Here is a 16,883-nt window from a genome sequence, read left to right on the forward strand (position 1 = left end):
AAAATGGGGTCGCGAGCTAAAAAAGGTTGGGAACCTCTGTCATCGAGTGTTTATGCCAGGAGTCGGCGCTGACTGTGACACGGTGTTTGTTTTTGAAAGAGCTTTTTCTGTGGAACATTGTCGGCTCCCTTTTTGACTCTTTAAGGCTCAAACATACTCGGGCGGACCCCGCACACAACGGATTCAGTGCAGACTGTCTGCTTTCCTCAGAGCTTACATACCACCGCGTAGTAGTTTCAATTATAATCCTACATGTCCCATGATTTTTAGCGCTTCTCTGTAGTCTTTGTACTCCTGGGATGTGTTTTATTAAAGATGTCGCTACTTTCGTAGCTCATCTGCCAGTCTCCCTTCTAAGCTCTGTTCATCTCTCCTGCTCTGTTTCACCAGGCATGTGAAATACAGGTCGGAGTTACATTTAATGCAGGTTGATACAATGTTGAGCAGTGTTTTGTGTGCCACCAACTACGCAGAGAAGTCAGTGCGGTCGTAAAAACTGAGCTTTGCATTTAATTGGTTTGGCCGCTTGTTTGAGCCTTTAGTCTGACAAGTTTATCTTACTGAGCCACAGCCCTGAATAATGAGGAAGTTTGGAAAGTTTGAGAAAGGAGGGCAAGGCAGAAAAAGTCCCAGTACGCACCAAATGCTGGAAAAAAGTCAAAAAAGTGCCAGTAATGCGTATCGTTGCATACCGCTTAAAGCACTGTTCTGAACATAAAGGTAAGTGTGGGTGTGCCAGTAAATGTAGGTTTCTATGGATATTATTTTGATAAAAAAGGACAAAGATGTCAAACTGTCATTTTATTGTTGACCATAATTTCATCTACTTAGCTCTCTTAAGGCAAGGCAAGGCAAATGTATTAGTGTAGCGCAATTCATACACAACGCAATTTAATGTGATTTCAATCAAAAAGTTCAACAGAAAACATACACGGTAGAGAGAAAGAGTGCCTTTAACTTGGATTTAAAAATGTTCCAATCGGATGCTGACTTCTGCACTGCTGACAGTTTGTTGCACTTCTATGCAGCATAACAACTAAAAGCAGTGTTTTCTGTGAACTTAAGAAGTTAGGATGCTTCCAAGTGAAGTGAATGAAATGTCTGTTTTCTGTAAATTTTGGACACAACATTCCCTATCACAGGGTTCTCATCAGGAATTTTTCACAGCTTAGAGGAATCGCAACGCGCGCCACCAGCGCGGGAAATTTAGAAATGTATAATTCTGAGGGTCAAATTTTGTGAAGTAAAGCTAAAATTGTTTTGTTCTGTGTTGTTTTCTTATCTTTGTTCCAACCTTACTTTAAAATTAAAAGTTATTTGTTGAATTGGTAAAGGGTCATGATGAATACAGTTAGAGAGTGAGCTATGCTTGGTATAGTTCATCTACTAATAAATACTCACAAACACTGTAGAGACAAGAAAAAACATTTTATACAAAAGACTCATTTCAAGACATGCTTTTCAAATTTAAATCAGTTATTATGTGGGATTGTAGCAATATTGGAACAAACACACACACACGGACGATGCACACAGAAGAAGACCCGGCCCAAGAGAACACGGCCCGAATCAGTGCGACCCGAATGAAGCCGATGTCTCTTAAAGCCCAAACACGTTTCAACCAGACGGTGTTCACAACCGTACGCGCGCAGTCGAATGATTCGTTGTGAGTTATAAACATGATGAGCAGCTCCATGTGCGCTACATACGTCTGGTTGAAGCACTGTTTATAGTAGATGAGGATGCACACAGGCAGCATCAAGGGCAGCTAAGTGGCGGCAGGGGTCCTCGGGAGCGAATTGCCTGTATTAAATAGACGGTGTGGCTGATGTATGTATGTATGTGTAAGTGTTTCTGGGTTATTCAGATTAAAAATACAGTTAAAACAACCCATGTGTGCCTAGAAGTTCCTTTTGTGTCCGAGTGTGCAACAATTATTACGACGGTACCGTTTAAAAAAGGGAAAAACAACAGAAAAGCCCCCCAACGTTGCTGAAAACTTAGAGGGCGCCATCGCTCCGTAGGGGAGAAAAATAACAAGGTAGGGGGCCCTTATGCTCAACAGCGACAATTAAATATACTCTTGTTTATCAAAAATAAACAAATATCAGATTAATTGTATTCATATATGAAACTAATAGTTTGGGTCATTCACAGTCACTTGTGTTTCTGCTCAGCAATTGGAAATAAACTGTTGGAATCATGGTTTACAGATCCAGTTCAAACTAAAAGACAGTATTTACAGTCCAATAAAGTCTTCACATTCATAAACGGATCCTGAAAAGTGATTTGTCTTTAATTATTAACAGTAAAAGTTTATTTGAACTCGCTCTACATAAGGCGTGCAGCTCCCTTGGGCCTCGACTGGCAAGTTTGGGATTAAATTTTCTGAGATGTAGAGACTTTCAGTCTCTCTCTCACACTGTAAGGCCCTCTGTCCCTCTTCCTTCTTTCTGCTTTCTTTTTTTTCTCCACTCTCTTACGTAAGAGCCAGTTAGCAGGGCCATGGTGCACTGGGGGAATTAACACAGGAGTGAGTCCCATTTCTGTCCTAGTCTACCCTCTTTATGGATACAACTTTGGTGAGGCGCTGTTCTCGACAGGCAGGTGCTCATCACTCACCATCATCACTATCGTCACCATTAAATCATGCAGTGGCACAGCGGAAACACTGGGGAAAAGCAAAACCAGGCCAAAATGGCAGGGGTAAAAATACCGGCCTATTTATAGCCCTACGACATCATCCGCCGAAGTCTCGAAGCTTTTTCCATCAGAGTCTCTGCAGACCTGCTTCTGCTCCATCCTGGTCTAACTAGCACGTTACCATTAGGAAACTCAATGATGAGAAGGGAGCAGAGACGGATGAGGGTTTTTCTGCAGGATTCCCTCCCCAGCTTTGCCTCTTTGATCCTCCTCCTCCCTCTCTTCGTCATCTTCACTGCAGCGAGATTCTGCTGTAGACCTCTGCAGCAGCAGCAACAATTATGAAGCCTTTTTTCCGCTTCTTCAACATCAGGAGCCAGTTCCTCATCCTCTATCCCAACCGGTGTGCAGGGAAGCCCAAATGGAGCGGCTCACACACATTCAAACACGCTACATTTGTTTCGTGTCAAAGCTAAAAAGATACGGAGGTGTTTTTTTTTTTTTTTTTAAAGGTTGTTTTTGTGCTCTCGCCTCTATCTTACTAACTCTTGCTCTGTGACTGTGTGTGCAAGTGCACGTGTGTAAGCATGTGTCTGTGTGTTTGGACCCCCCTAAGGCAACCTGTGCACCTTTACTCTAAATGACCTTGTTTACAGAATTAACACAAGTACCACAGAATCCCAGACAGAACCACATTTGTGCACAACGTAGGGAATGCAGAGAAGAACATTTACAGTTTTGGTTAAACCAGTGCATCGTTTTCTTTATCATGCATTTTTTAAACATAAAATGTAATTTTGTTCAGAATCTCAATTGAGATGCAGAGGCTTCCTCCATTTTGGATAGAGAGCCCATGATGAGCAGAAGACTTGCACGCAGGATTGTCTCTCCCTGTTCAGGCAATCATTGCCAGATTTGAGTTTGAAGCCACAACATTAAAGGCATCCATGTGCCAAATGCTGTCAAAACATACACTTCTTCATTTCAAAATAAAGGCACAGACACATACACTGCGCACACAGTGCCTGTAACACAGAGCAGGATGGATCACTTTGAAGGTGATCCAACAGCAGTATTAACCAAGTGACAGGAAAAAAAGGGACAACTTTCTCATCCTGGCCACAGAATACATGATGAGCTGCTGAGTGGGTCTCTCCTAGCTCAGCCTGAAACAAGGATGAGTCCTCCCACAAAAGGAGCTATGATTTTCACTATGAGTGGAGGGAGGGTGCAGAGGGTGGAGGCAGGCAGGGTAGGAGAATCCTAATAATTTCTCCATTTTGAATGAAGTCTGACCTTCACATCTTGTTCTTTCTCTTTAGCACTGCCTCTCTTCTCACTCGCTCCCTTGACTCCGTAGCGACGTGCATACGGAGCATGCACTGAACCTCTTTGGTCATTCCATTCGTCCTGCATTAAATGCAGAGTAGAGTAGAGGAGTTTGTAGTTTCCTAGCTTTTTTATTTTCTGTCAGCCTGGGTGGTATCTGTGCTACTGGTCACAATAATGAGATCAGGCTTCTTCTCACAAAGAGTCGAGGCAAGCACTAAAATGACAGTTTGGGGAACACTGTTGTAAATGTTCTGCCTCTCCTGCGGTAATTAAACACCAGCATTTGTCAGGATCGGGATGTGCTATATGTAACCAAAGAATAAAGAGTAAACAACACTCTCACCCTTCCTCCTCCGCGTGCACCCCAAAATAACACGCACCCACTCACACACCCACCCACAGACACAGGATCTCACACAGTCAAGCATCTCAAACCTTCTGCAAACCAAGCAACTGACTAATCTACTGGTGTTCCCTGCTGAAGTGGAGCTGATTTCAGTTAGTTCAGCACAAATCCACGTTCACCTTTGAGGCCAGTATTATTTATTATTTAGTATGTTTGTGAAATTTTAATTTGTTTTGAGTAACTGTGTGATTGCATGAAAGTAACAGTTGAGGTTGGTCCAACGCACGTTCACATAATCTGGACCCATTGCCAATCCTTCATGATGCAAATACAGAAGGTCACGTTGTCATGAGATATAGACATTAAACTATACATCTATACCCTAGGTTGCCAAAGTGGGGTATGGGTACCCCCAGGGGTACGCAAATTGGCAAAGGGGGGGTATGTGAATAAGAGTAAAAAAGAGTATGACAACATTGGAAACTATAATATGCAGTAAATAAACCAGCAGTCAGGAGCCTCCATACATTGCCACAAATTGCACATCGACCTATATGTAAGTGGATTTTTATCTTTGACAATCATAAACACTAAATAGAGAACAAGGGTGCGTCCGAATAATTCATCCTATCTCCTTATATGGGTTTTAGATTGTTTAAAGTTGTTCAAGGCTTATTATTGCATTTGTCATTTACATGATCTTCGTCCCTTGTCCGTCATCGTGAGTTTCTGTAAGCGTTCGGGCGTGCGTGTCTCTTTAAATTTTGTCACCGCAAGGAATTGTGGGCCAGAATTATCTCATCTCCTTTGGTAAAGGATGCATCAGTGTTTCCAAGGCTAAAGGAGGTTATAAAGGAAGCATTACTTAGCTTTTAGATAATTTGGTATGCTCGTTATCATGGCCACCACTTAAACACTTCCCGGGGGTTAAGGAACAGTGAATAGGAAAGGAGATGGGAGGGACTATTGGGACACACCCCAAGACTTTGCGTGGAGAACATTTAGAGACTCAGACTCTCTCAAATTCTGGCAAACATTGCAGAGTTCTGCGCATCCCCTCAACCTCACCCTTCTCATTAAAGTTGTCGTGAGTTGATAAATATGTTGTAATACTGGAATCTGTTCAATCAACAAATGTTTGAACAATTTATTTTCCCCCTCAAAAAATAGAGATTTGTTTCTGACTGAAAATGCCAGTTGGCTAATTACATAAACAAAGCAAACAAGTCATAATTCTGAATAAGATGTTTTCTTGTGTGCTAACACATTTTTTATCATACATTATACATTATTCCTCAAAATGATGGGTAAAATTCAGGGACATATTTCACTGTAGGGGTACATTTTATAAGGGGGTTACATTATTGTGTTTTAAAGTGTGCAGGAATGGGGGGAACATGGCTGCAGGTTTAAGATCTGAAGGGCTACAGGACTGATTTATATTATCACTGAGAACTGGGGCTCATAACAGCTGATTCAACAAAGCAGTGTCAGGTAAAGGTAAAATAGTTTTTTTGTGTCAATATATACAAAACTGCTCAAAGAAAATCACAGGTCGTACACTGAGTGGACCTGCACCTGCATGGGTCACCAGTCCATCACTGAGGCAGCGTCCAATTACCAAGTGCTTGAGGAAACCTCAGGGATATGCAAACACACAGAGACTAGGGCAAGAATCCACAAATATATACAGTACAACAGGGAGGTCAATTCTCCAATCTTCATTCCTTTTTTTTGGGGGGACATGTGCTGCTTTTGTTTAATTTTGTGTTTTCTGTATATAAAATATGAAGAACTTTAATTGTTGTGTTATTACACAAAGAATTTGTGCTCCCGAATTAAACATTTTAAGTACTTGGTCAGATGTTGATAAATATGTCTGTTTGAGATAAGACCGTTAAGTAGGGTCTGGAAGAGAACATGCAACCTGCACAATCAAGCACTACGGTATTAAATATGTAGTATATACCACATGGTAAATCAATCACGTATGGCAGTACAAATTCACTCGCCTACTTTATTACTTCTTTGAATTCTTTTCCTTTTATACCTTGATATTGTTTCCATGGACCCATCGGGCATTTCTGCAAATAACACTGCATTTCATTAAAGATTTTTAATGCATTCATGATGTTCCAGGCTCTGAAAGGATAATTGCATTTAATTTGTAGGTCTTCATGGTTTGAGCTATTATACGTGCTGTACTACATGTACATCCAAAAGTTTTGTTTTGAATTCATTCTCGTTTTGTATTTGTAATTGTGAAGCCTTGAAATGTCATTGTTGGAGAATAAATTCTTGTTTCCTAAATCCGTTCATTCTTTCCAGTCACCCTTGCTCAGGCTCCATCAGTAAAGAGTTCTTCAATCATTAAACTTTAAATACCATGCCGGAATTTAACTTTTCATAGACCTTTCTCAGCTCAAGGATCTACATAGTTCTTCCGTCAGCGCTGACCTTGGTGCTGATGACACCAGGAGAAGTAAAATCGCAGCCGCGCAGAAAACAACCCAGACATGAGTTAAGACCATCTGACAGGATGTGTGTTCACAACCACTCGTAGTTCCCATTGAAGGTTTTGCATCTTCTTTTCAATCAGCCAATGTTCTCTCCTGCACATACGCTGCACCCAGCCTGCCCGTCTCCACAGGTACGTGTCAGCGTGCTCAGAGTCGGCCCGGCCAGATGTCTGCACGCTCTGACAGCAGCTTGTGTCTGAACTTATAGCATCAAATGAAACCTGGACCAAACTCACGAACCAAAACATGGAGAAGCTGCAGGGCACGAGCACTGACAAGGACAACATTTTGGAGGCAATGACCCTATCTCTGTTTGTAAATCACTTTAACAACTGTGTGAACCTACCGTTGCTATTCGGCTGTGGTGCAAAAAAAAAAAAAAAATGTGCTAGTCTTATATAATTCAGTCTAGGTGTTATGATTTACATTTTTTCAATGTAGGAACAAAATATGGCAATGAATAATCTGCTGCAGTGCAGATACTTAAATTTTTAAGCAGCCTTTAGTTTTAAGCAGCAAAAAAAGGGCATCTCAGTCTAAAGAGAACAACTGCACACTGCAACGTCTTGAATTAGCAACAACACCCTCAGCTTTCAGGCACACACGCGCTAATCATGCACACACATGAAAAGAGGGTGACGGATCAGAGGAGGCAGAGCCACAGTGATGGATGAGCTGTGCGGCGCAGTTGAATACGCAGCATCAGTGCAAATACAGATTCACTGTTTGTATTGAACTGCTACATTATTGATTATAGCTCATCAAAAATGGATGACAGCGTTCTTCTCAGAGGAATCACAGTCCAGCGCCACAAAGAGACAGCTTGTGTAGCTGGGCCGAGCCCATTGTTCACCATCGGACTAGGTTCTTCTAGATGTGCCACCTTGCTTCATTATTGATCACATGGCCAATCAATTATTAAACTTGACGATCATTAGGGATTGGAAAAACCAGCAGTACAGGGTCACTAATAACACTCATCCTATGCTCCACTGGTGTTAAAACCCCACTTCCTCTTTACTCAAGCCTGAGCTCACGCCATGTGTTTTTTTCAGGTATTTCACCAGTGTGCACCTAGGCCTCTGAAAAAAGCAGCTCAACTCTGATGAAGTCAGAAAACAGGAGTCACGTGATCAGTAGGGTGTGAATCAGCAGTGTGGTCTTCAACCATTGGTCCATAACCTCCTCACACCCTATAGACATCACCTCATTTCTGAATGATCTGGGAGGAGTTTTCATGCTTCAAACAAGAACAAGCCATTTATTATTTTAAATATCTCAGGTTCAGTTCTGTAACTTTGACAACATACATGTAAACCATGTAAACCATATTTGAAGGACAAAACATGAATCTAAACCACGTGTCAAACTCAAGGCCCAAGAGCCAAATCCGGCCCGTTGGAGCAGAGAAAACACGAGTCATTGTTTAAATGAAACTAAACAACATTTGCAGGGACTCACAGTTTTGTTGGTGCTTAGATTGCATGACGGCAGTCATTTTTAATGTTAATCTGTTGAAAAAAACCTCAAAATTCTATTAAAAACTCTTTTAATTTTCCTCAACTTATTACATAAAATTCTCCTCTATCAAATAGAAATTGGTCACAAATCTAGTAAAGTTAGAGTGAAGGCCCTGTTGGGACTGATATCTGTCACATATTGCTTGGATGTTGTTGGTTTCTTACATATTTTGTATTTTATGTATACGTACAAGTGCAAACCATAGTCACATCAAGACAAACATGGCTGCCCTCCATTGATTGTATTTGTATTTCAAAATTCAAGAAAATACTTCAAATGTGTTTTTATTTGCAATACAAACACATTTCATGTTATATACATGTCCACAACAGGTGCGTTTTTTCCGTAACACTTTACTTGAAGCTTTATACATAAGGCTGACATTACGCTGTCATTAGCATGAATAAGGTGTCACGAAGGCCGTCATTAAGTGTTGTTCGCTAAATTATTAGAATTTTTTGGGTCAGGTGAAAGGATCTAGTGGTTAGGCAAGATTAAGGTTAAGGTTAGGCTTAGGGTTAAGGTTAGGGTTAAGGAAACGAATGACACTTAATGACAGTGTTCATGACATCTTATTCATGCTAATGACAGGTGTCATGTCATAATAATGACAGCGTAATGTCAGGCTTTATGTATAAAACTTTAAGTAAAGTGTTAGCGTTTTTTTCTTTAAGTTGTGTTTCTTATTCCCTGCAGTTCCTGCTCTGTGTGCAATCTTATGCTGACTCCTACAGAATAAACAGCAGAGGCGAGTCTGACATGTTTTTTCATGCTGATTGTAAAATTAACCATCATAACAGCTTTAAAATTCAATAGAGTTGATGATAAAGCACCTGATGTGATCACATTAGTCCATTAGGCACCGTAATCAATTCTCTAATTACAATATGAGGAAAAAGAGAACGCCTGTGAAAGGCTTACCTGAGTCCATAAAGCACCGTGCCGTCCGGATGCAGACGAATCATCCTGTTCTTCACTGTGACGCCGTGAACAAAGGACTTCTTGTCATTGAGGAAGTACGTGTCGGGGACCCACAGTTGGTCGGCCACACGGTTATCCAGAGTCAGGTTGTAGGCAATCTCCGAGTAGGACAGACGTTTGTCTCGCCACGCTTGTTGAAAGTACATCGTCAAGGTGTAGTCCTGGAGGACAGGAGGAGGCAGTGAAACGATGAAGGGTCATAAAAGCCATACAGAGGATCGATAATCTTACACACCTTCCTATAAAACGCCACAGAGCTAAGCCTTCATGTTTATGGGACTCATTTTTATCTGTACAATCATCTCGGCTGCAGGTTAAGGAACAACAGGCACCAAAAGCGTGTCAGCGTTTGCTCATGTCTGATCATGACTCCACACGCTGTCACAACATGTCGTATGGACATCGTGAGAAGGTCAATCAGGAGGTCGTTAGCGGTCTGAAAGGCCACAGGCTGCGCTGGGTCTGTGCGGTTAGTGTTTAACCATTCCCACTTAATTTTTAGACTATAACCAGAGGGGAGCTTTCTCAGCTGGCTGACTATTGTCTCGCTCTAAAAATATCTGCTTCCACTTGAGCGAATCAAGCCACTTTCTGCTTTTGCAGCGACAATGCTCTCCCTAATGCAAACTGCCGGTAGATTTTTGCAGCTGGGGCTTTCTCCTTTTTTTTTTTTTTCTTTTGCATAATGAACGACCAGAGACACTCACATTCAGCACAAGGTTCTACATCGAAGAGATAAAAAAGAGCCGTATTCATACAGTTCCGTTTGTTATTACACATGCCAGGGGATGTGGCAGCAAACTGTACACTCTCTTCTGGTTCTTTGTGTGTTTTCTTTGCTTCTCACTCTTAACAAAAGACTTACACCCACACAGGCACAGCGAGACACAGCACTGCAGTCAGATCTGCTTGGTTACAGTGGATTTCATTGCAATCAGTGAGTGTGAAAACAAATTAAACCATACAGTCCGTGGAACAGGGCCCTTGAGCTTTTACTCAAAGCAGCCATCCTCACCACTTTTCACTGTTTCTACGTTCCCTGGACCCTTTTTTTTAACCATCATTACGCATTGGCATGACACAGCAGAGTATTTCCAATTTCATTGCTGAGGTTTTCACATTTATGCTGTGTATGTGACCAAAATATTGTGAAAAGAGGGCATCTAAAAATGGGAGCAAGCTGCCGCAATGACGATTATTTTTTTTTATTTTTTTTTTTACAGGAGTGAAAAGTCAAGCGAGGACAGCTGCATCTTTATCCCGTTTGTAGCAGAGTTTCCTCCCCGAGCCTCTGACGCTCCCTCCCTCTCTGTCTCATAATCAGCCTGTCGATCGAATCTCCATCACCTTTGGGACTGTCGGCTGCTGTCTGAGGCTGCTGTGAACATCCTGCTATGCATCCATGTGTTTGGTACCTACGCCCATGTTATAAGATTAAAAAAAATAAAATAAAAAAAAAACAGGACTATATGTACATCTCTTTAAAAAAATTGAATGCGTTCATAAAAAGATTAAAAAAAATTAAAATAAAATAAAGAAATAAGAAATAAAGAAATTACATATAGACACAAATCACAGCCTCTAACACTATGGCATTTATTTATTTTTTTAATAGTTTTTTTGTTTGAAAAAAAACAAATAACATTTTTTTTTAATTAAGAATAAATAAATGAAAATAAATAAATAAAGGGGGTTTAATGTGTCATTTGTACATTTATTTGATGTGCATTTATAGTATTTAATCAACTTTTATGTCAAATAACTGTCATTCTCTCTCTGCTTCTTGACGAAGGCGGTCACATATCTGCCCTTGCTGCCTTCTCTGCTATCTTATGTGTTTTTGTAGCTGAGTTTTTCCTGGTTCTATACTTTGTTCTCCTTTTGGGAATTCAGTTCATAATCTGTTTTTTTCCCCTCTCCTCTCCTTATGTTGTTTTCCTTTTTTCATCTAAATACCGGGCGCCGCCAAAGCCCTTGGCGACCCACAGTTCCCTCGTCCATGTCTCCCATGTTATTTGTGACTGTTCTCTCATGTTCTCTTTAGACGGGATGAGACTGAAATTTGTATGAAGCATTTTGTGGTTTTTACCTGTGAAAAGCGCTCTACAAATAAAGATTACTTACTTACTACTTACTTGAAACAGACAAAAAATGGTTAATAAAACTGACTAAATCCGATTTAATCTGTAACAATGAAACTAATACCAATGAAATAATTGCTGAAAAGACAAAAAATATTCATTCAATATCCATTTTCTGACCTGCTTGTTCCTGTTTTCAGGGTCGTGGGGGTCTGCTGGTGCCTATCTCCGGCTCACACTGGGCGTTATATATATAGTGTTTTTAGCCCTTGTGGTCCTCTTTTTGTTTTTCTGAGTCTTTGTTTATTCTGTTATCCATTCTAGTTTAATGTGTGAACTCCTGTCTTTGTGTTTCCAGGTCAGTGTGTTTGGGTTGTAAGTGATTCGCTGCCTCATGTTTTGTACCCAGGTGTGGCTCATTCCCAATCAGGCCTCCTGCACTAATTAGCTTAGCGTTAGGACACAGAACTATTGCTGGTTCATTGTGAACGTCACCCTGTTCATGTGCTGCTGCATTTTATCCATGCTCCTTGTTTTTCTCCTGCCTCCTTGTGCGCCTTTGGATTTTGGTTTTTTTGTTGGTTTTGATCATTAAACATTTACTCATCCTATGAACATTACGCCTGCCTGTCGCCTCAATCCCTTCCTGCGCTTGGGTCCTACACCTCTTCATCTCCAAAGCATGACATTATATATATCTTTAAATATATATATATATATATATGTATATATATATACATTTTTCATTATTCTAATCAATTTATAGTGCTTAACTGTTGGCCATAAATTTAGATTTTTTTTTTTTTCTAAACCTAAGGAAGCCCCCATTAATCCAAATAATCAACAAAATAATTGTAAATTAGAAAATACAAGACTACTAACATTATTGCAAACACTGATACTAAAGTAATAATAATAGTTAAAAGTGTATTGAATAATCAAATAATGTAGTATACTATAATTTTATTCTTATTAAAAATATCTATATTTTCTATTTATAAATATATGTTACAAGAACTTAACCATTGTACAAGGGTGCCATTAAAGTCAGAATCATACACATTTGTTGCTTGTTCCTGAACCGCAGAGGAAAATCAAAACATCCCTTTTTATCTTTTTTCTATGATACAAATAAGAAAAAAGATGAAATAATGAAGCAAAATAAATAAATATTTTCCAATTATATATATATATATATTATATATTTTTTAAAGAAAAATGCACTGTTGCAGAGAAAGACAGATATTTAAAGAGTAAAACAAGCCTCAGTCATTCTGCTGCTTCTCAACACTTTAACTCTGATAACTATACACAGGTAGGATCCAAGATGTCTGCTGTCATTGCTACTGTATGTGTGGGTGTGTGTGTGTGTGTGTGTGATACCTGACTGTGTACATTTGCTGGTTTAACACTATAGCTGTGCACGGACAGCACCTGGGCATGCGCGCAGCGACGAAACTGCCTCTGCCAAGCTTTTTCCAATGGCGCCACCAGGGGGTGGCCAGGGGTGGCCATGGCCCCCACTATAAATGTACTGGCCACCCTGCTGGCCACCAAACTGGCCAGTATACATTGTAGTAGCACCAGTTATTGTGGTGCACCTAAAAATATATGACCACATTGTTTTTAGTTGTTTCATTATTTTGTATTTTATAGTAATAAATACATGTTTTTATTTATTCTTTAATACTAAGCATTTACTTAAACATTTGGACATTTTAATGTGTCGTTAGTGCTGTCCTGATTTTAGTCAGGGGTGAGAAAGCAAAGCGGTGCCTTTTGTGTCAGAGGCGCTGCGCTCCAGGTTGGGTTTTACTGTGCAACTTCCTGTTTCCCGTCAAACGCAATCTGGAGCTGCGTCCGAATAGTTCCTCCTATCTCCTTTCCTATCCACATTTCCTTAACCCCGTGAATGACATCACGGGGTGACGTAATAATCTGACAGCCACAAAGGTTAGTGACGTGAAAAAAAGTACAAATTTCCGAAAATGGACTTTCCCCTGATATGATCTCAAAAATCACAAGGTTTGAAAGTAAATCAAAGGAAAAGAGGCTGCCAGGTTACGAAGAACGGAAGTGAAACTAAAAGAACGTCACATTGAGAATGGTTGCTCACACTCAGTTTCCACTCAAAAATATGAATTATGTTGAATAAAACATAATGTGGCTAAACTGATCCCTTTTTTCTGAACCACAGAGTGCTCTCTTTTATGTCAGTTATAATCTGATAATATGGCTTACATGTAATAAGATATGGGTTTTAGATTATTTAAAGTTGTTCAAAGCATATTATTGCATTACATGATCTCCGACTCCGTCCCTCCTATCTCCTTTCCTATCCACTGTTCCTTCACTCCCGGGAGTGTTTAAGTGGTGGCCATGATAAAGAACGTCCAAGTTCTCTTTAAGCTCAGGAAAAGAGGCTCAATGCTTCTTTTTTTTACCTCTTTTAGCCAAGGAAACACTGATGCATCCTTTACCAAAGGAGACGAGATAATGCTGACCGACAATTCCTTGCGGCGCAAACATTTAAAGGGAAACACGCACCCGAGCGCTGACAGAAACTCACAATGAAAGTAACGGAGATCATGTAAATTACCAATGCAATAATATGCCTTAAACTACTTTAAATAAATAATCTAAAACCCATATCTTATAACTGACGTAAAACAGACACTCTGTGGTTCAAGAAAAAGGGATCAGAGACATTTTTAGCCACATTATGTTTTATTCAACATATTTCATATTTGTGAGTGAAAGGTGAGTGTGAGCAACCATTCTCAATGTGACGTTCTTTGAGTTTCACGTTTGATCCTTGTTGCCTGGTAGCCTCTTTTCCTTTGATTTACATTCAAACCTTGTGATTTTTGACATTATATCAGCGAAAAGTGTCATAAATGTGCTTTAAGTCCATTTTCGGAAATTTGTATTTTTTTCACCACGGCAGACGTCACTAACTAACCTTCGTGACCATCAGATTATTACGTCACCTAGTTGAAGTGCGTCTGATTGTCAAAACAAACGTGATGGTCTTTTCCTTACTCCTCTCCTTTCCTTAACCCCCATCATCCACGGGGTTAAGGAAAAGTGGATAGGAGAGGAGATAGGAGGGACTATTCGGATGCAGCCCCGATGTGAAAGGCAACATTTGGTCTTCATTGCTCTCTCTCTCTCAAGACAGTGTTTTTCAGGTCAGTACATGGTGAAATATTTCATATATCACACTGTAAGGTAACTACCTTGTTGTTTATATGTATGTTGTACTGCTAAAGACACTACTGGCCTTTAATAGCTGATGTTTGTGTGACCGGAGACTCCGGTTTTGGAAGTTTTGTTTGACTTTTATAGCTGCTAATATGCACTTTACTTTATTTTTATGATTCAAGTTATTGATCTTTGAACATCTAGAGTGTTAGAGTTCAAACTTTAAATGGTTTTGCGAAGTTCATCAGCTGAAGAAGAACATTTATTCAGAGGTTGATGAATGATGCCATGTTGATTTGTTGATATCATATTTTATATCTTTGTGTGTTTACATAGAAATTTTTTGGATTAAAACAGAATGTAAAATGTACTTTTGTGGTACTAAATTAACACCCGCCAACCCACCAAATGTGGGTAACATTGTAGCATTACTAGCCATTTTGGCTGGTGAAGAATGAAACAAAGACCACTGCAGGCTGCAGGAACGATGCGACAAGTCATTGTTGCCAGATTGGGCTGGTTTACGCCAAGAAATTTGAGGTTTTTGTGTGTGTTTAGACTTTAAAACGTAATCTATATCTGGCAACACTGCTTGTTGTATTAATCCTACATTTCCCATGAACACTATGTTGTGACGTGTCATACAACAATTGGCTACGTGAAGTCAAAAGGAACGAAGATGTGAAATTATTTAGGAGCAAACAAACAAACGTGTGGAGATAGTTATCAGGTGTTGCGTTCCTACGCAAAGATCGAGCAGCTACTGAGCATATACAGAGTAGCACAGACTCCGAGGAGGAGTTTCACACATGATCTTTATCATTTGTTCACCTTTAAAATGTGCACTATACAGTTTGTGGGGAGAGGGATTTGTTTACATTTGAAGAGCATGCATGTTAATAAAACATTTTTCTCTACAGCACATGTAATTCTGATTACTTCTATTATTTGTGCTCCAGGGATTCAATTTTCATCTGAGTTAAGTTTGTTTATTAAGTTTTAAGAATACACTTTATAAAAGGTTCACTTCTCTGACACACCCAAAGTTCCATATTGCACCTTTTACCATTTTAATGTATTTCTGCAATCAACTAAACTGTTTTTAAAAACATGAATGCTTAAATCTATTCTGTGGCTCATAATTAGTTTATTTTCGCTGGAAAAAAATGTGGCTGGTGTAAGAACCTATAGCCGTGCTGGCTGGTGATCTAAAAAGTTAATATAAAGCCCTGGTACTGATGTAATATTGTTTGTGAATCATTAAAAAACACAATCTGGATGTGAAAGGCAACACTTGGTGTGCATTGCTCTCACTCAATGCAGTGTTTTTCTTGTGTTTGTTAGATTGCATATATCACTGCTAGTAACAGGCAAATAAAATTGTTCTAAAGCGTGTAATCAGAGTCAGAGTGTTGATCCCTGTTGGGAAGTTCTTTTTGTAACTAGTTATAATTATTTTTGTACTACATTAAGCAAAGATATGAGTGTTTGTTACACATACTGTATATCCTGTCGATCACAATCAGAATATTGATCCCTGTTGGGAATTACCTGTTCTATAAAGCAAAAACATGATTGTTTCTGTACTTTGCTTTTGCATTTATTTGTATCTGTCAGTATCTGCTTTTCCCTTGTAATTGTTTTGTTTACAATAAATGTACACCATATGCCTAATATGCCTAAAATGTTAACTGTACTGTTATTAGCCTATGCACATTAGATCATTAGTAACATCAAATATAACTCAATAAACAGTATAAATAGTTACATAAGGAAGGCATTTCCTTAACTCTTTCTCCACTAGCCTGTTTACGACAACTGTATAATAAAATCCTGAAATTATGGCTTTTAGTTTGGGTGTGCCACCCCAAGATTTTAAGTGGCCCCCATCTGGCCACCCCTATGAAAAACTTCTGGAGACGCCACTGTGCAATAGCAGCATAATTACAGGCTCACAGATGGTGGTGTTTACCTGGAATCGAACATGGGTCCAGCTCTGTGACACCTCACACAGCCCTGACACACATCGTTGTTTGAGGAAAAGCAAACCTTAATGGTATCACTATCATGCTTTGTGTTATTAGGAGATGTCACTGGTACATGTGTGTTTCTATTAGGGCTGAGCAGAGGAACAGGTAGAACGCTCGCGTTAAAGTAACAATGCAGGGTTTTTGTCCTTTAAAGCTGTGCGTGTTTATTTACATATATGTATACGTGTGATTCCCAATGAGGGGTATATATGGGAATAATACAAAT

The 16,883-nt window shown here is 39.7% G+C and overlaps 1 protein-coding gene across 2 annotated transcripts in view; it reads right to left on the reverse strand.

Moving 5' to 3' along the window:
* Window positions 1-16,883, reverse strand: part of gabrb2a (gamma-aminobutyric acid type A receptor subunit beta2a) — a 62,080-nt gene that overhangs the window by 29,666 nt on the left and 15,531 nt on the right. For both annotated transcript variants that reach the window (XM_028459321.1, XM_028459322.1), the window contains exon 4: window positions 9,283-9,503. In XM_028459321.1, the coding sequence (XP_028315122.1) occupies window positions 9,283-9,503 (221 nt within the window). The remainder of the gene's footprint in view (window positions 1-9,282; window positions 9,504-16,883) is intronic.

The sequence above is a fragment of the Gouania willdenowi genome, chromosome 10 (assembly GCF_900634775.1).
Source record: "Gouania willdenowi chromosome 10, fGouWil2.1, whole genome shotgun sequence".
Classification (NCBI taxonomy): Eukaryota; Metazoa; Chordata; class Actinopteri; order Blenniiformes; family Gobiesocidae; genus Gouania; species Gouania willdenowi.